This window comes from Ammospiza nelsoni, chromosome 1 (assembly GCF_027579445.1).
Source record: "Ammospiza nelsoni isolate bAmmNel1 chromosome 1, bAmmNel1.pri, whole genome shotgun sequence".
NCBI lineage: Eukaryota > Metazoa > Chordata > Aves > Passeriformes > Passerellidae > Ammospiza > Ammospiza nelsoni.
The window spans coordinates 1,189,825-1,216,780 of NC_080633.1; the positions used below are offsets into that span (position 1 = coordinate 1,189,825).

General features: G+C 47.2%; 1 protein-coding gene across 1 annotated transcript; it reads left to right on the forward strand.

The window, feature by feature from the left end:
- Positions 1-1,551: 1,551 nt before the first annotated feature.
- Positions 1,552-24,679, forward strand: KIF9 (kinesin family member 9). The gene is made up of 19 exons (XM_059482799.1): positions 1,552-1,556; positions 4,605-4,692; positions 5,262-5,427; positions 5,551-5,657; positions 7,380-7,604; positions 8,620-8,703; positions 8,829-8,921; positions 9,455-9,602; positions 11,039-11,103; positions 12,525-12,602; positions 12,886-12,966; positions 13,668-13,736; positions 14,359-14,463; positions 16,472-16,578; positions 20,545-20,753; positions 21,291-21,470; positions 22,798-22,913; positions 23,690-23,794; positions 24,572-24,679. Exons 1-19 carry the CDS (start codon positions 1,552-1,554, stop codon positions 24,677-24,679), a joined length of 2,139 nt encoding a protein of 712 aa, XP_059338782.1.
- Positions 24,680-26,956: the final 2,277 nt, after the last annotated feature.

Consider the following 26,956-nt stretch of genomic DNA (forward strand, 5'->3'; position numbering starts at 1 on the left):
GCATCGCCCCCCTGCCCCGGGGCATCGCGCCCCACCGGCCTCGGGGGGGGCACTGGAGGGAAACACGGCGTGATTCGGTTTGAAGTGACCTAAAGATCATCCAGTGCCACCCTCTGCCATGGCAGGGACACCATCACTGTCCCAGGGTGCTCCCAGCCCCAATGTCCAGCCTGGCCTGGGGCACTGCCAGGGGTGCAGGGGCAGCCGCAGCTTCCCCGGGCAGGCCCCAGCCCTTCCAGAGGGATTTTCCCCAAAATCCTGCCAAAATCTGATCAAAGCTTTCCCCAGACAATCCCCAGCCCTTCCTGGGGGATTTAACCCAAAATCTGAGCAAGGCTTTCCCCGGCCAGGCCCCAGTCCTTCCTGGGGGATTTAACCCAAAATCCTGCCAAAATCTCATCAAAGCTTTCCCCGGCCAGGCCCCAGCCCTTCCAGAGGGATTTAACCCAAAATCCTGCCAAAATCTGGGCAAGGCTTTCCCCGGACAATCCCCAGCCCTTCCTGGGGGATTTGACCCAAAATCTGAGCAAGGCTTTCCCCGGCCAGGCCCCAGTCCTTCCTGGGGGATTTAACCCAAAATCCTGCCAAAATCTGAGCAAGGCTTTCCCCGGACAATCCCCAGCCCTTCCAAAGGGATTTAACCCAAAATCCTGCCAAAATCTGAGCAAGGCTTTCCCCGGACAATCCCCAGCCCTTCCAGAGGGATTTAACCCAAAATCCTGCCAAAATCTGAGCAAGGCTTTCCCCAGACAATCCCCAGCCCTTCCTGGGGGATTTAACCCAAAATCTGAGCAAGGCTTTCCCCGGCCAGGCCCCAGTCCTTCCTGGGGGATTTAACCCAAAATCCTGCCAAAATCTCATCAAAGCTTTCCCCGGCCAGGCCCCAGCCCTTCCAGAGGGATTTAACCCAAAATCCTGCCAAAATCTGGGCAAGGCTTTCCCCGGACAATCCCCAGCCCTTCCTGGGGGATTTGACCCAAAATCTGAGCAAGGCTTTCCCCGGCCAGGCCCCAGTCCTTCCTGGGGGATTTGACCCAAAATCCTGCTAAAATCTGAGCAAGGCTTTCCCCGGACAATCCCCAGCCCTTCCAGAGGGATTTTCCCCAAAATCCTGCCAAAATCTGATCAAAGCTTTCCCCGGCCAGGCCCCAGCCCTTCCAGAGGGATTTGACCCAAAATCTGAGCAAGGCTTTCCCCGGCCAGGCCCCAGCCCCTTCCTGGGGGATTTGACCCAAAATCCTGCCAAAATCTGAGCAAGGCTTTCCCCGGACAATCCCCAGCCCTTCCAAAGGGATTTAACCCAAATTCCTGCCAAAATCTGAGCAAGGCTTTCCCCGGACAATCCCCAGCCCTTCCAGAGGGATTTTCCCCAAATTCCTGCCGAAATCCGGGCTGCGGGGGGGGAGCCTCCCCATGGCGAGGCTTTGGGGATGTGTGGGTGATGCCCATGTGGGATCGGGGCTGTTTCTCCCCGGCAGGAGGAAGAGGAGCAGGAGAGCTCCCAGGGGCAGGAAAAGAGTGCAAGTTCTGCAGGCAAAGCAGAGGGCGAACATGAGGTAATTCCAACAGATGTGCCATGGCTGGGCTGGGCAGGGACCTCAGAGCACCCCTGGCCCATGGCAGGGTCACCTCCCCTGCTCCCAAGGCTGGGAGAAATGCCGATCGCTTGGCTTAAAAGTTTAAATTCAAATTTAAAAATTAAATTTTTAAAGCAATTTAAATTTTTAGCGATTTAAAATTTTTTTTTAGGAATTTTAAAATTTAAAATTTGAATTTTTAGGAATAAAATAGTTATGAAAATAGTAATGCAAATTAGATTAATAAGAATTTGGACGACCAGAGTTAGGACAATAGAAACACAGACAGATGGAGAGTCCAGGTGTCTTTCTGGGCAAATTAACCCAGAATTAACAAAGGATTAACCCTTAAAAGCAACAGCTTGTTGCATATTCATGTATCTCATACATGATGCAAAAGTTCTTTTCAAACAAAGAGTGTTCTCTGGTTGTTTTCAAATCCCTCTTCTTCATCTTGTTGGCTCCTTCACGTCTGGAAGGAGGTAGAAACAGTTTGTGTCTTTCCTGATAAGGAGGCAATCATTGTTTTATTGGGAGTTTTGGTGTCTTGTTGCTGTTATCTCTGTGCAAAGAATTCCTTGATTATCTCATTCTATTCTTGAGCTAGTTACAAAAAGTATCTTACATCTCATAGTTTCTATTTTAACATTATATAATGTAAATATACATGTATAATGTAATTATATAATGTAAATATACAATATATAATATATGATATATAATATATGATATATAATACATGATATATAATATAAATATAAATATAAACATAAATATAAATATAAATATAAATATAAATATAAATATAAATATATAATATACAATATATAATACATAAGATAAACACAAATATAAATATATAATACTATATAATATAAATATAATATTATATACATTATATAATATGTATATATTATGTAATTATATATAATACAATTTTATTATTTATAATCATATAATTATATCATGTAATTTTAAATTATTAATTTAAACTGTTATCTAATGTAATATACATTATATACCATGATATATATTATATAATTACATTATATAATTTATAATGGTATAATGTAATATTATATATGGCATTATATAATTATAATATTATATAATTTATATAACATTATATATTACATTATATAATATTATATAATGTAAATATAATATTATATACATTATATAATATGTACGTAATATAATTATCTACAATATATAATTTTATTATTTATCATTATATAATTATATAATGTAATTTTAAATTATTAATTTATAATATTATATATATTATTCTATTCTATTCTATTACCTTACATTATAAAATATAGAATTATATAATGTAATATTATATTTACATTATATAATTATACTATTATATAATGTAATATTATATAATGTATATAATATCATATTTACATTACATAATATTATATAATGTAAATATAATATTATATACATTATATAATATGTATATATAATGTAATGATATACATTATATATAATTTTATAAATTTAAAGAAATTATAAATAATTTCTTCTCTCTCTGATTCTTAATGAAGTTATTCCCAAACAAATTTCTCTTCTTCCTTTCCCTGCTGTTTTTCTTGCTTTGGAGGAATATTTCCCAACTGCTCCAACTTTGGGTTTTGGGGTTTTTTGGACAGATTTCTGTGAGCTCTGTGAAATTCCAGGAGCAGGAGCAGAAGCACAGCCCAGAGCAGGGGAAGAAGGAGAAGGATGAGGACCTGGAGAGCATCATCACCTCACTGCTTGAAAAAGAGCATGAGGGTGACAGCCCCAGGTATGCCCCAAATTGCCCCCTGTGCACTGGTTTTGATTTCTTAATTCAAGACTCTTTTAATTAAAAAAAAAATTAATTAATGTGTTGATGAGTGTGGTGGTTAATTGGTTAATTGCTAGTGTATTTATTTTTTGTTGGGAGATAGGATTAGCAGAAAGGTAAAATAGGTTTAAAACTTTTCAAAGGGTATAAAGAAAGTTTTATTAATAGTGATTAAAAGAGAAAAAAAGTAGTGAGAATTAAAATTAACCTTTCAGAATACTTCTCTTCCCCCCCACTTTTATTTTTAGATTAATAATGTAAAGAAATTATACCTAAAATTTTTAGTTAGTTTATTATTTTTAGAATTTTTTTTTTTTTAGTTTATGTAGGGAGAGAAGTCTTTTTTGTTAAGGTTATGGAGATTCTTTTACAAGTAGAAAAAACTTTTTTTTTTTTGAGGTTTTTAATTTTGTTGTGAATAACAGCTGCCCTGGGAACTCTGTTCCTGACTCCCTGATTTAAACCAATCAAGTCTTGGCTGAGCTCCAACCCCCACAATTCATTTTACAGCAGGTAAACTGTGAGAGGCCACAAAAAACTTGGATGTACCAGAAATCCCAAAGATTTTGTCCCAAACCAGAAGTTGTCACTGCTTTTTGCACAATTATTGAGCAGGGGTTATCTGCAGGAAATGTTTGAGGGAAAATGTGGGATTTACACATTTCCAGGGATTTTAAAATTCTCAGTGCATGGGGCTTCAGCAGCTGGAGGATCCCTGAGCCTTCCTTGTGGGGTTTTTACTCAGCAGATCCTCCAGCCTGTGGATATTTCCTCCAGCAAATTGAAAATCAGCTGTTCACTGGGAATTGAAATTATTTTTAAAATAGAAGTCCGTGTGTGACAAAAGAAAATCCCTCTCCCATTCCTGTGAATATTTTGCTTCCCAAGGGTAAGAGGGAGAAAAGTGGTGTTCTCCAGCACTCCTGAGCCTGGTGCACATGAGGAAATCAGGAAATCAGGATCAGTTTGGCCCTTCTCCTTTCACACCCTCAGATTTCCAAGACTGGAAGGAATTTTCAGCCACTCTTTGCCCACAGTTGCTTTTAATAGGGAATAAAAACTTCAGCTGAATAATTGCCAACACTTTGAATTTTGACTCCTCTGCCTCACCCATTGCTGGGAAATAATGTAAATTTCAGTTTAGGGAGTGTGAGATGATTCTTTTCCTCATTTTTCTCTGTCCTCAGAGCACCAAGTCGAGTCATGGCGTTCGTGCGGGTCAAGCCAACTGCTCATTTTGCCCAAGACATGATCAGGCTTGGGGCAGACAACAAGGTAGAGCCAAAGAAACTGAAGTGGGAAAGGTTTGGAGTCTGGCTGCAGCTTTTTCCAATGGAAAACCAGGATTTTTCCATCCCTTGAGGCCATGGATGATGTTTTGGGGGTGTTGGTCGCTGTGTTCCTGCTCGGCTGTGGTTTTGTCACAGTGAGTGTGAGGATGGAAAACACAATTCCTGTGGTACAATCACCAGGAAAACCCTCCAAAGGACTGGGGCTGGCTGATCCATGAGGATTTCCCATGCTAACCACAAATTGGCACAGTCTATTTCCATCCTCTCTTATGCAAATCCCTCCCTTTGCCTTCTCTTGCTTAATTAATTTCCCTGAGGCACAAAATCACTGAAAGTTAAACAGATGAGCTTAACCACATTTCCTTTTATTTTTATAATATTTGTCACCAGGAATTTTGAGAGCATTACCATATACTTTTAGGGCATCTAGAACCATCCAAGGCAGTAAAATAACTCTGTTATTTGTGCTCCCTTTTCTACCTAACCCCAAGTCCTGAAGTGCTGAGAACCCTCAGGGCTGTTGAGTTCATCTCCCTCTCTCTTGGCTTGCAGAGCATTGATATCTACATCCAGAAGAATCCCAGGGGAGGAGTTGTGAATAATTCTCAGACTGACTGGTCCTTCAAGCTGGATGGGGTCCTCCACAACACTTCCCAGGAAATGGTTTATGACACTGTGGCCAAGGACTTGGTGTGCAAAGCTCTGCAGGGCTACAACGGTGAATTATTGCAATTCTTATTCTTTTGGTCACAACAAGAGATGGGGTTTGAGCAGAGAGCCATTTGCTGTTCTGTTGGAGGCTCCCTCCTGAGTTTTTCCTTTTGCTTTGGGGTTTGTTTAGGTACCATCATGTGCTATGGGCAAACTGGAGCTGGCAAAACCTACACCATGACAGGAGCAGCCTCTGAGTACAGGAACAGAGGGATCATCCCCAGAGCTATCCAGCAGGTATGACTGCAGCTGGCTGGGAGGAGAGGAGGGATAAACACCAGGGAACACTCTTCTGTCACCTCTTGCTGATAGAAAAGTGTTTGAACACAGTGAATAAGTTTTATGTGGGGTTTTTTTCCCTTTTTTTTTACCCCAGGGACGATGGTTAAAGAATAAAGGAGTTTTATTGTTATTTTCAGAGGTTGTTCCCCTTTAGTTCCTGTTTGAGTTCTTGCTGCTCTCCAGATGTCACTGAGCCTTCAAAAGAGGTGTTTTCCAAACTGTTATTTTGTGAAATCAGGATAAAATAATTTAAAAACACCCCTAAGGCACAGAGACACTGGCACAGAGGGTCCAGTGAAGCTGTGGCTGCCCCTGGGTCCCTGGCAGTGCCCAAGGCCAGGCTGGACAGGGCTGGGAGCACCCTGGGACAGTGGGAGCTGTCCCTGCCATGGCAGGAATGGAATGGGATGGGCTTTAAGGTCCCTTCCAACCCAAACGACTCTAGAATTCCATGTTTCTATACAATCATTAAATCCAAATCCAAGCCGAGCCCTCAGCGCTCAGATTCAGCCCCACACACCCCCAGATGCACTTGGAGCTGTTCAGAACTCTTTATCAATATCTATCTCTATATTACAGAAATGATGTCTTGTATACACCTCAATGTGTTTATTTATTTATATTTAATATCTAATTCTATTTTATACCCTTCTCATTTCACATTCTCAGATCCCCAAGCAGGACAAGGCCAGGAGAATTTTCAGCATCTCTTTACCCACAGCTGCTTTTAATGGGAAACATATCTTTTTATATCTTCTCTGTTTATATCTTACATCTACTTAATACCACACCCATTTATATCTTATACCAACATCTACCCAATTATCTGCTCTGTTTATCTTACATCTACTTTTACCACACTCATTGTATCTTATACCAGCATGTACCCAAATATCTTTGTTTATATCTTACATCTACTTATACCACACAGATTTTATATCTTATATCTTACATCTACTTATACCACACCATTAATATCTTATATCAACATCTACCCAAACATCTTCTCTGTTTATCTTACATCTACTTTTACCACACTCATCTGTATCTTATACCAACTTCTACCCAAATATCTTTGTTTATATCTTACATCTACTTATACCACACAGATTTTATATCTGATATCACCATCTACCCAAATATCTGCTCTGGTTACATCTTACATCTACTTTTACCACACAGATTTTATATTTTGTATCTTACATCTACTTATACCACACCATTAATATCTTATATCAACATCTACCCAAACATCTTCTCTGTTTATCTTACATCTACTTTTACCACACTCATCTGTATCTTATACCAACTTCTACCCAAATATCTTTGTTTATATCTTACATCTACTTATACCACACAGATTTTATATTTGATATCTTACATCTATTTATACCACACCATTAATATCTTATATCAACATCTACCCAAATATCTTCTCTTACATCTACTTTTACCACACTCATCTGTATCTTATACCAACTTCTACCCAAATATCTTCTCTGTTTATATCTTACATCTACTTTTATCACACAGATTTTATATTTTATATCTTACATCTACTTATACCACACCCATTTATATCTTATACCAACTTCTACCCAAATATCATCTCTAAAAAGCCACAAATAACTGAAAATCCTCCCTGTGAACGGACACAAACCCTCTGTCTTGGTGCAGGTCTTCAAATCAGCTGCAACATTCCTCAATATCCTGGTGACTGTCCGGATTTCCTACCTGGAGATCTACAACGAGGCCCTGTTCGACCTCCTGGCGCCGGCGCTGGGCCGCGGCTGCAAGGACAACCAGCTGTGTGTCATGGATGGGCCCCAGGGGGTTTATGTCAAGGGGCTCTCCATCCACCCTGTCAGCCACGAGGAGGAGGCTCTGCATCTCCTTTTTGAGGCAAGAGAACCCAAATATTCTCTTTAATCCCGTGGCTGTGGGTGCTGGCTGAAGTGGAAGAGCAGGAGTGGGTGGCCAGGGTGGTGGAATGAGGTTCAGCCATTGAACTCCTCTTGGCTGTGGGGAGAAAACTCTTGGTCTTGCAAGGAAAATGTCCCTGGTTCAGGGATTCTGGAAGATGCTCCAAGAAAAGATGGTTTGGGGTGGTCATGGCACTCTTGGAATTGACAGCAGGGCTGTTCAGGGTGAGAGGTTTGTGAGGGGATTTGATTGCTGAGATCAGCATTTTTTCCTCATGGATGCTTCAGTTGGTGAGGAAAACAGGGATGAATAATTGGATCTGGCTGCAGGAGGTGGATCCTCACCCAGAGCCATCTGCTGTCCTTAAAATCTGTCTCTGGCCTTTTTAATAACCCAGTGGTGTCCTGAGCTCTGGGATGTGCAGGAGCTGCCTCTTCCTTTTTAAAGAGCAGGAGGAGGCTGGGAGAGCTGGGAATGCTCATCTGGACAACAGAAGGATCTGGGGAGGGCTCAGAGCCCCTGGCAGGGCCTGAAGGGCTCCAGGAGAGCTGTAGAGGGACTGGGGACAAGGATGGAGGGACAGGACACAGGGAATGGCTCTCAGTGCCCGAGGGCAGGGATGGGTGGGAGATTGGGAATTGGGAATTCCTGGCTGGGATGGAATTCCCAGAGCAGCTGTGGCTGCCCCTGGATCCCTGGCAGTGCCCAAGGCCAGGCTGGACAGGGCCTGGGACAGTGGGAGGTGTCTCTGCCATCCAGGGGGTTGGATGGGATGGACTTTAAGGCTTCTTCCCACATCCCTTCATGTTCCTGGCAGAGGTTCAGATCCCTGCCCATCACACCTGTGGGAATTTTCAGCACCATTTGAAGCTTGGGGAGCCCTTTGCATTTCCAATCATCAGGAAATGGAAAGAGCCACAGAGATGTTGCCTGGTTTATCCTCAAAAAGCCACAACTCCATGAGCTGAGCCTGGAATTTTCTCTCCATTGGCAGGGTGAGACCAACAGAGTGATAGGAGAGCACAGCCTGAATAAGAATTCCTCCAGATCCCACTGTATCTTCACCATGTACCTTGAGGTGAGAGCTCCAGCCTTGTTCCTATGGACTGGGACAACTTTCTAGGGATCCAGAGGATCTTTGTTTTCTCCTGTATTTCAGTTTTGTCTGCCCCTAAGTGCAGTTTCTCTTCCTCTCTCCCTCAGTGTCGTTCCAGAGATTACACAAATCACAAATGCCTTAAATCTAAAATCACCTTAATTGACCTGGCAGGGTCTGAGAGGCTGAGCAAGACTGGGGTGAGTGCTGGGAGCTCCTCGGGTTCCTTTGGGTCCCTTTGGAAAAACAGGGAAGGGAACTGAGCTGGGGAGGGTTTGGAGCACCAGGAGGGGCTGAGGGAGCTGGGAAGGGGCTCAGCCTGGAGAAAAGGGGGATCTGGGGGGACCTTGTGGCTCTGCACAACTCCTGACAGGAGGGGACAGCTGGGGACAGCCAGGCTTTGCTCCCAGGTAACAGGGACAGGAGGAAATGGCTTCAGGGAGAGGTTCAGATACTGGGAAAATGCCTTCCCCAAAAAGTCTGTCAGCCCTGGCCCAGCTGCCCAGGGCAGTGGTGGAGTCCCCATTGCTGGAGGGATTTAAAATCCTTTTATTTAAATGGTCAGGGGTGGCCTTGGCAGTGCTGGGTCATGGTTGGACTCAATGATCTAAGAGCAATTCCCCGATTCCGTGGCATTCTGCATTGATCCGAATCAAAACAACATCAGCCCTTCTGAGGAACCCTCCCTGTCCTGTGTGTGACCAGAAGTGTCTCCTCTTGCTCTCCATTGCAGTCTGAGGGCCAGGTGAGGGTTGAGGCCGCCTACATCAACAAGTCCCTGTCGTTCCTGGAGCAGCTGATCATCGCCCTGGCCGATCCCAAGAGGGAGCACATGCCCTTCAGGCAGAGCAAGCTCACCCACGTCCTCAAGGACTCGCTGGGTAAGGGCTGGCACTGCCCCCAGCTCCTGCAGAACTGGGCAGGGCAAGTCCTGAGCTCATCATTTAGCAGGGAATCCTGCAATGGTTTGGGTTGGAAGGGACCTTAAGGATCATCCATTCCTCCTCTGCCATGGCAGGGACACTTTCCACTGTCCCAGGCTGCTCCAAGTGTCCAACCTTGGACATTTCCAGGGATCCAGGGGCAGCCACAGCTGCTCTGGGCATCCTGAGAAACAGAATCTTTATTTATTCTCATTCTCTTCCTGCATTCTCATCCCATAAGACAGAAATTTGACCTTTTTAGTCACTCTGTGCCTCTTTTTCTGTGCCTTTGAAGGGACAGTTACACCCTGGTGTGTCCTTTGTTCTTCTTTAAACTGGTTGGAAGGGATCTTAAGGATCATCCATTCCTCCCCTGCCATGGCAGGGACACTTTCCACTGTCCCAGGCTGCTCCAACCTTGGACATTTCCAGGGATCCAGGGGCAGCCGCAGCTGCTCTGGGCATCCTGAGAAACAAAATCTTTACCAACACCTGGAACTCAGAGTTCTTATTCCCATTCTCTTCCTGGAACTCAGAGTTTTTATTCCCATTTTCTTCCTTCATGCTCATCCCATGAGACATAAATTTCACCTTTTTAGTCACTCTGTGCCTCTGTTTCTGTGCCCTTTGGAGGGACAATTACATCCTTTGTGGTTCTTCAAACTGAAAGAAGCCTTAGGTGGGATCGTGGGCAGGAATTCCTGGCTGGGCTGGAATTCCCAGAGCAGCTGTGGCTGCCCCTGGAAGCGTCCAAGGTTGGACAGGGCTGGAGCACCTGGGACAGTGGGAGGTGTCCCTGCCATGGCAGGGGTGGCACTGGGTGATCACTAAATCCCTTCCACCCCAAACCACTCTGGGATTCTGTTGGAACCCTGAAAATTTTAGACTTTCTGTGTTAACAGACACTGACCCCCAAGCAAACACTACATTTAACCTAAAACCATAGAAAAAACATCAAAAATTAAATAATAAAACTGAAATTACGTGTATGTATATTAAATAAAAGTGTGTAATATCACATAGTAGAAAACTTAAAGTTTTAAAATAGTGTAATAAAAATAAAACAACTTAGAAGTTCTGACAGAAGCTTGTCCTTTTTCCTTACTTTTTTCTTCACCTTCTTCTTTGTAAGTTTAAATAATATTATGTAATTAAATAAAAAAATCCACATTACACGTCACAAGTAATAGTTATTAAGTTAAAAATAATTTAAGTATCATTTCTTAATTAAACAATTTATCCTTTAAAAAGCTTGTAAAAAATGCAACTGCATTTTTACCTCTCCTCTATTTTAATCAGCACATAATAAAATACACTGCAAGAAAGGAAACAACAAAATAAAAATCACCCAGAATTATATTGTTTGCTTAATTTTTATTCTGATTTTTTCCCAGGGGGAGGCTGTAACACTGCCCTGGTGACAAACATCTATGGGGAAGCTGAGCACGTGGAAGAGACCGTGAGTGGGGAATTCCTAATTCATCCCAAACTGTGGAGAACTCATCTGATCCCACAGGCTCAAATCCAGACTCCCGTCAGATGAGAGCCTGAGGCACAGCAGGCAGGAACTGCTGGGATTTAAACTCACAGGAGAGATGATGATGATGATGATGATAATAATAATAATAATAATAATAGTAATAGCAGCACTGTGGTAATGTTACTAATACATAATCTGTAATAATATAGAACATACCATAATACATAAATTATTAATATAGTTATTATTAATTAGTAATTATTAATATTAATTTCTAAATGTAATTATTTATATCAATTGTAATTTATTACTAATATAATATCATATAATATGATAATATATAATAATATTATTATATATTATATAATCACATATCATATCATATCATCATATCATAATATATAATATAATATAATAATATATAATATAATAATATAGTATAATATAAAATAATATAATAATAGTGGCTATTTTTTTATTACATGGTGGTATTATCATTACTATATAATCTGTACTAATATAGAATATACCATATTATGATAATTATTAATATAGTTATTAATAATCGCTAATTATTATTAATATATTAGTTTTATTAATGCAATCATCTATATTAATAATAATTTATTACTAATAACACATAATGTATAATAAATTAGAATATAATTATATATTAATATAAATATTATATTATATTATATTAGAGCTATTATTAATATAAATTATATAATATTATACAACATTATATTATAATATATTTTATATAATATAATAATATAAGATTATTGAATTATATTATTATCTAATAATGACAATATATAATAATAGTAATAACTATCTTATATTTATAGAATATAGAATATAGAATATAGAATATAGAATATAGAATACAGTATGATATTATTATATAATAATTGCAATAATATAATAACACTAGTAATAGTAATTATTATATATTTATACTATTATATAATATAGTATGATATTATTATATAATAATAGTAAAAATACAATAGTACTAGTAATAGTGATTATTATTGATTTATATTTATACTACTATTATCATTATCATTATCCTTATCATTATCAGTGTTTCCATGGGCCATCCCCTGGCGGACTCCCTGGAGCTGCCCTGTTCCCAGCAGAGCTGAGCTGGCTCCCTGCTGCTGCAGGAATGAGCAGGAACCCCCCAGGGGTCGTTTTTAACCTGTAAATGATCAAATGGGTGAAAATCGCCCTGTGTGAGCTGGATCTGTAGCAAACAGGGAGGAAACCCCTGAAACAATTCACAGATTTTATATCTCTCTGCTCTTGGATCTGACAGAATTAAGTAGAAAGATCAGGAAAATGATATTTCTGCCAATATCTCTTTTATTTACTTTAAACTTTTATTTTTCCAGCTGTCCTCCCTCCGCTTTGCCACCAGGATGAACTGGGTGACAGCTGAGCCTGTCCCCAACGAGCCCTTCTACAGGGAGGTAGGGACAGCAGGGAAAGGGGCAGGGAGCTGTTATAATTTTATCATTAATATTTAGGAAATAACCTGAAAAACCTGAGGAAAATCAGGTGGTTTCATAAATAACCTTTCCTCAGCCAAGCTGACTCTGCTGATTTTAGGTGGGTGACGAAATGGATCAAGATTAAACCTTTTAATAGGTTTTTAATTACAGCTCCCTGGTCTAAGGCAGGTGCTCACATCTTCCTGGGGATTCTTTCTTCTGCATATCCCACATTTTCCTGATGAGGTTCCGCTCTCAACAGAGAGATTTTATGGTGAATTATTCCCCTGACATGCAGGAAATCATCTCCAGTCCTCCTGCAGCTTCATCCCTGTTGCTGCTGGTAACAGAACAGCTTCTCCACGATTAGAAAACTTGGGTAATTAAGGAAATCATTTAAAGGAAGTGATCACAGGATATTAGAGTGCACTTTCAGAGTGGAAACCAAGCTGGAGGAGCTGAAATTGGAAGGAAACTTTGTGGTTTGGTTTTCCAGAGGTCACTGCAAAGCAGCTCAGTGCCCACTTCTCCCTGAATCCCAAGATTTTTGTGCTCACCTTTCTGGGAACACATTTTAAAAAGTGAATCCTTGAAGATATTCCATGTTAGGGAGAAATCCAGTCACATCCAGCACAGGAAAGTCTCTCCTTTGTCCCATTTACTGCCAGAGCTGCTGAGTTCAGGGCAGAGGTGAGCCCTGCACAATGCTTGGCTTCCATGATGATATCCCAGATCCTGGAATTTGGTGGTCCCTGCACTTCCAGACCAGGAAATTATCCCATGAAAAAGCAGTGATGCCTTGGGCAGGCTCTGCAGGCAGCAACCAGCACAACCTGCCCTGGAGGGAGTAATAATAAAATATAAAACAATAATCAAAGGACAATCAAATTGATTTCCAGAGCACTGATTCCCTGCTGCAGGCCGTGAGGGAGCTGGGATCCAGCTGGGATATTCTCCAGCAGCCAATTTGTGCTGCTTTAGCAGTTTATTTTTTTTTTTCCCCAATATAATTTTGTGTTTTCTCACCCTTTTTTTCCCTGTTAGCCATCAGTGAAGGCTCTGGAGGAGGAGATCCATCTCCTGAAGCAAGAGCTGATCATGCAAGTCAGCTTGGTGAGGAGCAGTGAACTCATTGCCCAGTGGGGTTGTGTCCTTCCCTGTGCTCCCAGCACCACCCTCTGGGGCTTAGGGGAACCTCTGAAGATCCCACACAGAGGGATGGTGTTGGAATTTCAATCCCCAGCACTGGAGATGGGGTTTGGGTTTTTTCCAGACTCTTCTGTTGGCTGGTTACTCCCAAATCCCATCTCCTACCAAGTCAGGTGATGAGAATGCCAAGCAGAAATGGGCACAGCAACTCCAGATGTTTGCCAGAGCAGTGGGATCACAGAATTCCAGAATGGTTTGGGTTGGAAGGGACCTTAAAGCCCATCCCATTCCACCATGCCATGGCAGGGACACCTCCCAGTGTCCCAGGGTGTTCCAAGCCTGGCCTTGGGCACTGCCAGGGATCCAGGGGCAGCCACAGCTGCTCTGGGAATTCCACCCCAGCCCCTCCCCACCCTCCCTTCCTTAAATCCATCCTGAATCTCCCCTCTTTTAGTTTAAACCCATCCCTCCTTGTCCCACCACGACAGGACCTGCCCAGAGCTTTGTCCCCGTGGTTCTCACAGGCTCCCTCAGCTGTTTGCAGCTCCCTGATTCTCAGTTTTCCAATCTTTTGGGTTTTTTTTAGACAAGTCATTCCTTGATGACTTACAACCCCCTGACTACAGCTCAGAGAGCAGAAATCAGATCCCAAGTCCAGAAATACCTCAGAGGAGTCATTGAGGAAATCGATGTAAGTAGTGAAAAAAGGATTTAAATCCTGATTCCATCCTCTTCCTCCAAGAGAGGAGCAGTGACCATTTCTTTTGAAGAGGCTGTTTTTCACCCCAAACCCACTACAGAATTGTAGTTTAATTTCTTTTTGCTTTGTTAAGTTTCTTGCATGTTTTCATTCAATTTTTGCTGATTTGGAGGCTCTGGAAGTATTTTCCTTAATCTTAAAACCCTTTAAACTGATTTATTTGGAACTCCTTTATATAATTAATACCAAAATTTATGGGTTTTTTTACCTCTCTTCCTCAGATTGTGAATGTCAGGCAGATTCAGGAGGTGTTTAGACAGTTCAAAGTGATTTTAAGGTAAATCCAGAGATCCCAGAGTGGTTTGGGTTGGGAAGAACTTTAAGGATCATCCCATGGGCAGGGACACCTCCCACTATCCCAGGCTGCTCCAAACCCCTCCAACCTGGATTAAAGGTTCAAACAAGGGGATGGGACTGAGCAGAGTGACATGGTTTGATGTGTACCATTAAAAGGTGCTGGAAAGTATTAAAATGGCCCTCAAAAAGCTTTAATGTTAAAGAGCCCTAAAGGAATGCCATGGAAAAGGAGAGGAAGGGAGTGGACAAAGGGTATCATGGGAAGCCTGGGAGGGGTGCTGAGGGATAAAACCACAGGTAAAGGGGTTTTTCTTTGGGAATCTGCCTTTGGCAGGGCTGACAGGTGGGAAAGGATTCCTAAAGGGCTGTTTTTTCCTTAGCCAACAGGAGGAAGAACTGGAAAACAGGCTCTGGAACAAGTATGGGATGGGATTCATGCCTGGGGCTGGCTCCATCTCCAGCTCTGATCTGCGTATGGAGGAGGCTGAGGAGGAGCAGGAGGAGGAGGAGGAAGAGGAGGAGGTAATACTGGGGCTTCACCTGGCCCAGACTCCACCTGAGAGCTGGCTCCTTTGTGCCAAAGTGGGAACTGTACAAAGCAAACTTTTCCCTGTTGAAATCAAACCCAGAAATGTCACTGGGGTGAGTTTGGCAAAAAACATGTCCAGGGCAGAGATGCACCATTAACAAAGAGGAATTCCTGGCAGCAGAGGGATTAATTTGGCCCTTTATCTGCACAGAATAATTTAGGAAATGGGAATTAGAGTCCCAGAAATGTTTGGGTTGGAAGGAACATTAAGGATCATCCCATTCCATGGGCAGGGACACCTCCCACTGTCCCAGGTTCCTCCAAACCAAACCCAACCTGGCCTTGGACACTTCTAGGGATCCAGGGCAGCCACATCTGCTCTGGGAATTCCATCCCAGGGCCTCCCCACCTTCCCAGCCAGGAATTCTTCCCAATATCCCATTTTAACAGTGCCCCTTTCAGTTTAAAGCCCCCTCAATGTCCTGAACAATGCCACCTCCAAAGTGACCTGTGTGTCACTGGGCTGGAGAAGGTGAGGTCCTGCCTCTGATGAGATCCCTTTTTTAATCCTAATGATGTCTGGAGCCAAGTGTATAAATCCCACCTAATCCATAAATCCTCCTGTGGGCTCTCACAGAGTTTTTAATTCCCACATTAGGCTGTTCCAGGGGATGGAGGAGCTGCTGGGTGAGGCCTGGAGAGCTTCCATGGTGTCCAGGATGGGATATTCCTTTCTGTGTTTCCATGTTTCCTTTCTGTGCTCCCAGGGTGTGCACAAATGGGATATTCCTTTGTGTTTCCATCTTTCCATGGTGTGCACAAATGGGACATTCCTTTCTGTTTCCATGTTTCCTTTCTGTGCTTCCAGGCCATGCACAAATGGGATATTCCTTTGTGTTTCCATCTCTCCTTTCTGTGCTTCCATGGTGTGCACAAATGGGACATTCTTTTCTGTTTCCATGTTTTCCTTTCTGTGCTTCCATGGTGTGCACAAATGGGATATTCCTCTGTGTTTCCATATTTCCTTTCTGTGCTTCCAGGCTGTGCACAAATGGGATATTGCTTTCTGTGCTTCCATGGTGTGCACAAATGGGATGTTCCTTTCTTTTCCAGGAAAGTGCAGCTGACCAGGAGGAGGAGTTGGAGGTTGATGCAGGGACTCTTGAGATTGGAACTCCTCCCACATCCCCTGTTTCTGATGGGGAGAAGGAAGCTGATGAGTGAGTGAAGCAGTCACACCGCTCTCCTTTACCTCTGATAATTGTGGAATCATGGAATTGTCAAGATTGGAAAATCCCTCCCAGATCATCCAGTCCAGCCATCCCACAGGCCACCACTGACCGTGTCCCCAAGTGCCACATCCACAGGGATTTTAAATCCCTGCAGCAATGGGGACTCCAGCACTGCCCTGGGCAGCTGGGCCAGGGCTGGACAGACTTTTTGGGGAAGGAATTTTCCCAATATCCAAATTGAACTCCCCTGTCCCAGCTTGGGGCTGCTTCCCTTGTCCTGTCCCTGTTCCCTGGCACCTCCTGTCCCCCTCAGGGCCTTTCCCAGCTGCTGTCCCCAATCCTTGTGGCACCCCACAGTTCCCAGTGCCCAGCTGTGGTCAGGCAGGAATGTGCAGCCCATGGAGGAGGGAATGGAGGGAGCTCCAGAGGAGCAGCAGAGGTTTGGGGAGGGAAGGGGGAAGCAGCCAGGGCTGAGCAGAGGAAGAGCCTTCAGTAAACCCTGCTTGGTTCCTCCCTGACACTTCCCCAAAGTCCTCGTGGAGGGAGCAGAGGAACCACCAAGGCTTTGGTGTCCACGTGACCCCTGGGCTCTGCTGGGCTGCTTTGGTTTCAGGAGATGTGGCAAACACTGTGAATGTCTTCCAAATCCCCAATCCCACTCTCCTGGTCACAGCATCCCTTAGGAAGAAATCCCCTGGCAGGGTCCTGGCACAGGGTCACAGAGCAGCTGTGGCTGCCCCTGCATCCCTGGCAGGATTGATTAAATTTGGATCACCCTGGGACAGTGGGAGGTGTCCCTGCCATGGCAGGGGTGGATTTTAAGGTCCCTTCCAACTAAACCCATTCCATGATTCCATGATGATTCTATTTCCATTCCCTGCAGTTGATGCTGGAGGGGTTTGTGGAGGGACAGGAGCAGGGAGCCAGGCTTGGTTTAACTCTGGGCTTGGATCAAATCCCTGGGGATTCCTTTTGGGGAGGGTTAACCTTGTCCAGGTGTGCCCAAAGCTGGGCAGGGTGGGACTGCTCTCCTGGGGATCCTTCTCAGGAGAGCTCCTGCAGCCTGGCCTGTGTCCCACAGTATCCAGGGCACTCTGAGGATGAGGGATTTGTGGGAACAAGGCTGATTTCATTCCTTGTCAGGGGATATTCCTCTGGAAACTTTGGTGGAAGCTACCTCAGATGAGTTTTGAGCTCAGCAAAGCCAAACCTGCAGCGAGTTTTGGTTCCAGATCCCTCTGGTGAAGCAATGAATGAATCTGGTTTGTCTTTCCCCCCCTGGCAGGAAGGAAAAAATTGGGAGCCCTTCTCCTGAGGCAGGTCAGGATGAAACCTCATCAACCAAAAGTCCCACCAAGGATCTGGAAGAGGAAGAGGAAGATGAAGAGAAAGAGAAAGAGAAAGAAGAAGAAGACAAAGAAGAAGAAGAAGAAGAAGAAGAAGAAGAAGAAGAAGATCAGGAAGAGGAAGACGAAGGAGATTACCAGGACAGTGATGAAGAGTGCTCAATCGATTCTTCTGAGGATGGCCAGGATGCCCAGAACCTCAGGTAGGTTTTCCCTGGGAGGGAGTCAATCCCCATTTTCCAGAGGGTGCTTTGCACCGGGTTGTGTTCCCTGAGTGCAGCTTCAAGGCCAAGGGGAGAGATTTGGGGATCTGCAGGAACACAGGACAGGAGAGGTGATGGGAGCCCCTCATGGTGGTGGTGGGGTCACTTCTGTGCTTCCAGCTCTGCCCTGGCCACTTGCTCTTGAATATTTAAAAACTTCAATTAATTTAATTTCTTTAATTTTATTTTATTTAAATTAGTTTAGTTCTTTAATCTCTGAAAACTGCAGCATCCCTTTGGTGAGTGGGAAAACTTCAGGGAGACTTCATGTGCAGCCAGAAATCCCCACAGTCATGGAAATGGAGCTAAAGAATCCTGGAATTCCAGGCTGGCTTGGGTTGGAAGGGAATTTAGGGATCATCCAGTGCCACCCCTGCCATGGCAGGGACACCTCCACTGTCCCAGGGTGCTCCAGCCTGGCCCTGGGCACTGCCAGGGATCCAGGGCAGCCACAGCTGCTCTGGGAATTCCATCCCAGCCAGGAATTCCCAATTCCCAATCTCCCACCCATCCCTGCCCTCTGGCACTGGGAGCCATTCCCTGTGTCCTGTCCCTCCATCCTTGTCCCCAGTCCCCTCTCCAGCTCTCCTGGAGCCCCTCCAGGCCCTGCCAGGGGCTCTGAGCTCTCCCTGGAGCTTCTCCTCTCCAGATGAACATTCCCAGCTCTCCAGCCTGGCTCCAGCTCCCTGTGCTGCTGGCTCTGGGGCAGCTCTGCAGTGGGGTCTCACCTGAGGGGCACAATCCCCATTCCCTGCAGCCCAGGCTGGGATCAGCCCAGGATGTGGGTTCTGGCTTGCAGCAGGGCAGTGAAGCTGTTGCAGAATTCCCTCCTGGAGCTCCTCCATCCCCTCTGTGCCCTCCCCACGGGGTTTGTGTCCCTCTGGGGCTCCCAGGGCTGGCAGGAGAAGCTGCTGCAGCTGCAGGAGGCACATCCATGGCACTCCCAGCAGCTGGCAGCTGGAGCTGTGGCACTCTGCCCAGGGGCTGTTGTTTACAGCCCCGTGCCAGCTCTCACAGCCCTGCAGGAGTTGGAAAATGCCCTTAAGAGGTCACTGAGGAGAGGCAGGAGCTGCAGTTTGGAATGTGGAGCCCTCTGGGCACCTGCCTTGGAACAAAATGAGCTTTAAAGTCCCCTCCCACCCAAATAATTCCATGGTTTTCTGTCTGTACCTCCTGCTCCCAAAGCCATCCTGCTCTCCAGGAGTGTCACCAGCACAGAACAGCATCTGTGCACTGTGACATTCTCACATTCTCCTTTTTTTGCCTGGGGTGCCTCATGCTGGAACAGCACCAGGTGTCCACTGGGACATGCTGGCATCAAAGTCACTTCACAGAAAAGTCAGGAATGGCACTTGGAATTCTGACTTGGGAAACAGGCAGCACTTCCAAGGCCTGGCAGCAGTGCTGAGGAGCTGGCCAGAGTCTGGAGCTGTGGGTTCGGCTCCAGAGGGGGCTGATCCTGCTGGGAATGCAGCACGGGCTGAGCACAGGCTTTTCTTTAACAATAGGGAGGAACAATATCCATTATTTTGGTGAAAATTCAGCCCATGAAAGTCTGGCTTTCCAGGGAATACTCAGTTCTGAGGCATCTCCTGGGGAATATGGTGTCTGTGGGTGTTGGGGCTGCATGGGGGCAGTGCCAGGGACCCCTAAGGAACCCACAGAAATCCCATCAGACCTGGGCTGTGGCTGTTCCCAAGGACTGGGGAGGCCACACCTCAAATGATGAGTGGAGTTCTGGGCCCCTCACCACTGAGGGGCTGGAGTGTGTCCAGGGAATGGAGCTGGAGCCCCAGGAGAGGCTGAGGGAGCTGGGCAGGGGCTGCAGAATCCCTGAGGAGCTGGGCAGGGGCTGCAGAATCCCTGAGGAGCTGGAAGGGGCTGCAGAATCCCTGAGGAGCTGGGCAGGGGCTGCAGAATCCCTGAGGAGCTGGGCAGGGGCTCACCCGGAGCAAAGGAGGCTCAGGGGCCCTCGTGGCTCTGCACAGCTCCTGCCAGGAGGGCACAGCCGGGGGGATTTGGGATCTTATCCCAGGGAACAGGGACAGGAGCAGAGGGAACGGCCTCAGGCTGGGCCAGGGGAGTTTGGGTTGGAAATTGGGAAAATTCTTTCCTGGAAAGGCTCTCCAGATGTAACACAACTGCCCAGGGCAGGGGTGGCTCCCCATCCCTGCAGGGATGTGACATCCACATGGATGTGGCACTTGGGGACATGGCTCAGGGGTGGCCTTGGCAGTGCTGGGGGATGCTTGGACTCCATCTTGGAGAGCTTTTCCAACCTGAATCATTCCCTGCACGCTGCAGGGCAGCACAGAGTGAGCTCCTGTGTCTGTGTCTGCTTTCAGGCCCCTTCTGTCCAAGCAGCAGGCCTTTGAGGTGTTCAAGAAGGAGACTGGACAGGAGATCCACAGGATCTTCAGGGACAACAAGAGAATCCTCATTGCCAAGAAGAAGGCAAGCCATTCTGTGGCCCAGAGGCTCAACAGCCTCAAGGAGGAGGTGGAGACAACCAAGGAGGCTCTGGAGGATCAGAGGAAGAAGCGGAGGCAGGAGGGTGAGGAGGCAGCACGGGACAGGGGATGGAGCTCTCATGACCTGATCCAGATCTCATCCTTGTTTGATTTGATTTAATTTAATAGAGGTGGTGATTAAGGAATTGCCCTGGGATAGGGCTTTGCCTCTGGATTCCCAATATTTCCTCTGTCCCTATGTGATTCCCAGGTTCCAGAGCAGTTTTGGGTGGTCACAGGACTCCAGAGTGGTTTGGGTTGGAAGGGATGTTAAGGATCATCCCACTCCACCCCTGCCATGGACAGGGACACCTTCCACTGTCCCAGCTTGCTCCAAACCAAATCCAACCTTGGACACTGCCAGGGGTCCAAGAGCAGCCACAGCTTCCCTGGACAACCTGTGCCTCCCAACCCTCCCAGCCAGGAATTCCTTCCCAATTTCCTATCTAAGCATTCCCAGGGATTTTTTTTCCCCTGGGAGCCAAGTCAGACCCTCCATCAGATCAGGTGTGACATCTGCAGAGCCCTGTCCCTGCTCTCCACCCTCAGCAGAGCCTTCCCTTCCTTTTCTCCCCCTCCAGGAGAATACACGGATGAGAAAGGACAGGTGATCATCGACGAGAACGAGTTCTCCCTCATTGTGAGGCTGAAGGAGCTGAAGGAGGAGCACAGGGCTGGCTTTTCTGAGCTGAAGGACCTGAAGGCAGAGATCCAGTACTGCCAGCAGCTCGTGGATAAGAGCAGGAAAAGGCTCATCTCAGGTACAGAGCACCAGGGCTCAGCTGGGATAAATCCAGACTGGAGCACCCCCAAACATCGTGGGATCCCACAATGGTTTGGGTTGGAAGGGACCTTAAAGATCATCCAGTTCCAATCCCCTCCCACTATCCCAGTGGCCCTGGACACTTCAGGGGACACACAGCACCCTGTGCCAGAACATCCCTACTCTCCCAGTCAGAAATTCCTTCCCAATCTCCCATCCCTGCCCTCTGGCACTGGGAGCCATTCCCTGGGTCCTGTCCCTCCATCCCCTTGTCAAATTACCATTCTCTGTTGTCCTTTGTCCTGCTGCCTTCCAGGCTGGATTTTATCCATAATCAAGTGGAGTTTTCTGACCTTACCTTGAATTTCTGCAGATTTTCTCTCTCAGATAATGCCCCTCTACTCCTTGGTCCCACCCCTACATGGGGGAAAAAGCCTCCCACAAGGAATCTTACACTGCTGACCCCAATCTCATCCTTGATTTGATTTAATAGAGGTGGTGGTCAAGGAATTGCCCTGGGATAGGGCTTTGCCTCTGGATTCCCAAAATTTCCTCTGTCCCTCTGTGATTCCCAGCTTCCAGAGCTGCAGCTCTATCAGGAAAGGGAGCTTGGCCACAGCTCTGCCTGGGAAATCCCTACAAATTCCTGCTGGGCTCCACCTTGAAATCTGTGGGTTCTAACTGCTTTATCCCTGGATCTGCCCCTCTGAGGGAAGCCAGTCCCTGTAGGAATTCCAGAGCCCCAAACATTTGGATGCAGCATTTCCAGGGGACAGCTTGGATCCATCAGAGCATCCCACGCAGGAAGAAATGGGATAATCATTCCAGGGATAATCATTCCCATCATTCCAGGGATAATCATTCCCATCATTGCAGGGATGAGCAGGACCCAATCACAGCTGTGCCACTGCTTCCTCTTGGATCTGGCTCTGGCATTTTTGGGTGCTCCAGATGTTTGCTGTTTGTTCAAACGTGCAGGACTCACCCAGATCAGGAGTGGAGTGCCCTGGGAAATGCCCAGGATTGATAAGGACACAATTCCCACCTGCTGTGTGTTCTCACTGCCTATTATGGGGTGGCAAATGGCTGTGTGGGATTGAAATCCGAGCCCCAGCCGTGCTGCCCATTCCAAAGGGATTCTGGGGACAGCCAAAGCCTCCTTAAATTCACTTTTCCAATGGTTTAAACTCCAAATCCTGGAGTTCTGAGCTCCTGTCTGAGGGTTTAAGAGCACTGAGATGCTGCCTGATCCATAGGGACAATCAATCCATGCTGGTTTTTGGGTGATTAATTACAGCCATGAATTGGCCCTCTTGGCTTTGCAGAGTTTGAGATCTGGTACAACGAAAATTATCGAATCCCTAAGGATGTGAAGGAAGCTCTGAAGCCTGGTGGGAACATCAGACCTGGGATGATTCCCATCAACAGAGTCATGTCCCTGGTGAGTTACCCCAGAGTTGTGCTGGTTCTCCTCAGGAGCCACGAGTGGGGTGTGAGGGAATGAGGGAGCCTGTGGAAGGAGGAGGAGGAGGAGGAGAAAAAGGAGAAGGAGGAGGAGGAATGACACACAAAGGGGATATCTGCAGCCACATCCTGCTGTCACATTCCCTTCACTGTTTAGGCTAAATCAGGACAGTGACTGAGGCACCTGGGCATCTGTGGGACACCAGGGACTGGGCAAAGTGCCTGGGGGTGCAGGGTTTGGATTCCCAGCCTGTGGGATCCCAGCTTTCCAGCCAAACCGGTCCTGTGGTGGGAGCCGTGTGGGGACCTGGCTCTTTTCTCATCCTGAAAAGCACATTTCTGTTCAACTCCCCATTCCCCAGAAATCTTGCAACTAAAACAGTGTGACCAGAAGGGGGAATTGTGCACCTCTGAGGTGAGACCCCACCTGCAGAGCTGCCCCAGCCCCAGGGCCAGCAGCACAAGGACCTGGAGCTGCTGGAGACATCCAGAGGAGGCCCTGGAGCTGCTTCAGGGCTGGGGTCAGGCTGGGAGAGCTGGGAATGCTCATTTTTCCTGTGGGAAAATCCCAACCCTTGCAGGTTTTTACCCAAAGCCCTGCCCAAAGCTGCTCCTCCAGGGTGTGGAAAAGGAACCTCTCACCTGCAGGGTTTTCCTGGCTGAGTTGGTGCTTGGTGCCACAAAAGGGATGGTTGTCCCAGGTGTGCAGGTGTGTGTTTTGCACATGGAATGGGGAATGCTTTTCCCTGGCAGGATGAAGATGAGCAGGACAAGTTTGAGCAGGTGCAGGAGAAGATGCTGCCAGACTGCCCGGGCTCCGTGTCCTTCTACAGGGCCAGGATGAGGACAGATCGAAAGGTAATCCCAGGGAGAGTTCCAGGATGGATTGGGATGGAAGGGACCTTCAGGATCATCCAGTCCCAGCCCCTGCCATGGGCAGAGACACCTCCCACCATCCCAGGGTGCTCCAAGCCCTGTCCAACCTGGGCAGAACAAATTCACCCAGAGAGAGATGGGAATGTTCACCTGGAGAAGGCTCCAGAGACACCTCAGAGCCCTTCCAGGCCCTAAAGAGCTGGAGAGAGACAAAGGATGGAGGGACAGGACACAGGGAATGGCTCCCACTGCCAGAGGGCAGGGATGGACGGGAGATTGGGAATTGGGAATTCCTGGCTGGGAGGGTGGAGAGAGACTGGGATGAAAATTTCCAGAGCAGCTGTGGGAAATCCAGGAAATCCAGCCTGGCAGTGTCCAAGGCCAGGCTGGATTTGGTTTGGAGCAGCCTGGGATAGTGGAAGGTGTCTCTGTCCATGGATTGGACTAGACTGAAATAAATCTTAAGGTCCTTTCCAGCTGAAATAATCCTGGGATTCCATGAAAACATCTCAGACATCTTTTCAGTGCTCTGGAGAATTTCCTAGGGATTCCTGTCCTCTCCTTGGAGCCTGCTGGCATCTGCTCTCAGCAGAGCAATGCTGTGTGATGGGGACTCTCCCAGCTCTTTCCAGCACCCCTTGGAAAGTCTGAGAAGGAATTTGGTTTTATTTTTCAGAAAAAAAAAAGTTTTTACAGGTGAGAACTGTGCTCTGAGAGCCGAGCTGAGCTCAGTGACCCCTTTGTGTTCCCTGTTCCCAGCAAAGCTTCAGCAGCTCCCTGGATTCCCTCCAGAGCATGCACAGGAAACCCGGACTGCTCCCGGCCGCTGACAAGAAGAAAGCCCTGACCTTCCTGTCCATCTCATAGCCTGCATCCCAGCATTCCCCAAGGAATGGCACCTCAGCAAGTGCCCCCTGCTCGCGTCCACCACCGATTTACAAAAATAAACAGCAGGAGAAGCGACCCACGCAACCTTTGGGCAGGCAGGGAGTTACTGGGGATCGATGGCGCTGTTTGGACAGGACAGGAGCCAGGAGCCAGGCAGATCCAACTGGTGTTCCTGAGCCTCTGGAAAAGGCAGGATCACAGCACAGAGGCTGCTGTGGGTAACCCAGGCTGTTCCTGATTCCCTCTCTCCTGGTGCTGGAGCTGCAGCTCTCCTGGGCTTGCTCCCACTGGAGCAACAACTCATGGCTTGGCCTGTTGGATCTGCCTGGAGAAGGGAATGAAACAGAGATTCATTTCTGGGGAATCACGGAATGGTTTTGGTTGGAAAAGCCCTCCAAGATCGAGTCCAACCATTCCTCAGCACTGCCAATGCCACCCCTGACCATGTCCCCAAGTGCCACATCCGCAGGGTTTTTCAATCCCTGCAGGGATGGGCACTCCACCCCCGCCCTGGGCAGCTTTGCAGAGTTTGAGATCTCTCTCTCTTGGAGAGCCCTTTCCAGGAGGAACATTCCCAATATTCCACCTGAACCTGCTCTTGAGGCCCTTCCCTCTGGTCCTGTTCCCTGGGAACAGAGCCCGATCCCTCCTGGCTCCAACCTTCCTCCTTCCAGGGAACTGCAGGAGCCAGAAGGTGCCCCTGAGCCTCCTCTTCTCCAGGATGAGCCCCTGCAGCTCCCTCAGAAGGATTTGGGATCTGGCAGGAGAGTGCTGAAAGCCCCAAAATCAGCACCCCCAGCTGTCAGGAACATCCTGCTGCCAAAACCAGCAGCAGCCACGGATGGTGGGAGCATCCCCAATTCAGGCACCCCAGATTTTCCCCAGGCCAGCCCCAGCTCCATGGAGAACTGGGAAAGGGAATGGATCCATGGGCTCCGTTTGTTTGAATTTGTTGGAGCTTCCTTCTGTCCCCACAACAGCACCTGGCCCCTGGAAGGGCACTGGAGAACATGCCAGAAATCACCTTTTCCTTGTCATGATCCAATTCCAGAGGTTCCAAAAGCTGCTGGGAATTCAGGCCAGGCTGGATTTCCCAGGAAAAGGCTTCCACACGACTGGAACTAAACCTTCCTTTGTCCTTCCCCATATCCACCCCTCCTCTGCTTCCCACCTCGTCCCTGTGGGTCCCTCCTGCCCACACCATGCCCCCAAATCTGGGAAAATCCCCAAAATCTCAATATTGGAATCTGTGAATGTGGTTTGGAGGATTCCATGCTGGGTCTCCTGAAGTGCTCCAGCACCATTCCATGGAGGAGCCCTCCCAGGGATTGGGAAGATGGGAAATGACCTGTGAAAGGAAAAAAAAAAGGGAGTTTTAGTGATTTTTAGGGCAAATGGGGCCTGGAAGAGCCCCAGGGATCTGGTGCCAAGGGGTGCTGGTGTCCAGCTGTGATCTCAGGGGGTGATCCTGGGGGTGATCTCAGTGTGAGCTGAGAGATCCTGGGAAGTTCCTGCCTGTCCCATGAGTGATCCAGGTGTAGCCCAGGTGATCCTGGCAGTCCTGTAGCTCACCCAGGTGTGGCCCTGGTGATCTCCCATCTGCTCCTGGTGAGATGCTGAGGATCCCAGGGGTGATCCCAAGGAGATCCTGCAGCTAATCCTGGTGTGGCCCCAGGGGAATCATGCTGAGATCTCAGGAATAGCATGGCTGAACCTGGAGTGGCCCTGGTAATCCCAAGGATCAGCCTGGTATGGTCCTGGTGATCCTGGGGAGATTTAGTGATCCCATGGCTGATCCTGGTGATCCTGGGAGTGACCCAGGCGTGATCCTGAGGAGATCCTGGGGGTGCAGGGCTGACCTGGAGGAGATCCTGGGGATGCAGGGCTGACCTGGAGGAGATCCTGGTGGTGCAGCTCTGACCAGGAGGAGATCCTGGGGGTGGAAGGGCGAACCAGGAGTTCCTGGTGGTGGTGCAGGGCTGACCTGGAGGTGCAGTCCTGACCTGGAGGAGATCCTGGTGGTGCAGGGCTGACCTGGAGGAGATCCTGGAGGTGCAGGGCTGACCTGGAGGAGATCCTGGAGGTGCAGGGCTGACCTGGAGGAGATCCTGGTGGTGCAGGGCTGACCTGGAGGAGATCCTGGAGGTGCAGGGCTGACCTGGAGGAGATGCTGGCAGTCCCGCGGCTGATCCCGGTGTGCCCCGCTGACCCTTCCCGGATCCCGGTGGGATCCCAGTGACACCCAGGTTGATGCTG

What these genes read in the sequence shown, in the direction of transcription:
- KIF9 (XM_059482799.1), top strand. An exon ending in GGCTTGGGGCAGACAACAAG is followed by an intron (nt 4,693 to 5,261) that starts GTAGAGCCAAAG and finishes CTTGGCTTGCAG; the next exon opens with AGCATTGATATCTACATCCA. An exon ending in GGATGAGGACAGATCGAAAG is followed by an intron (nt 23,795 to 24,571) that starts GTAATCCCAGGG and finishes CCCTGTTCCCAG; the next exon opens with CAAAGCTTCAGCAGCTCCCT.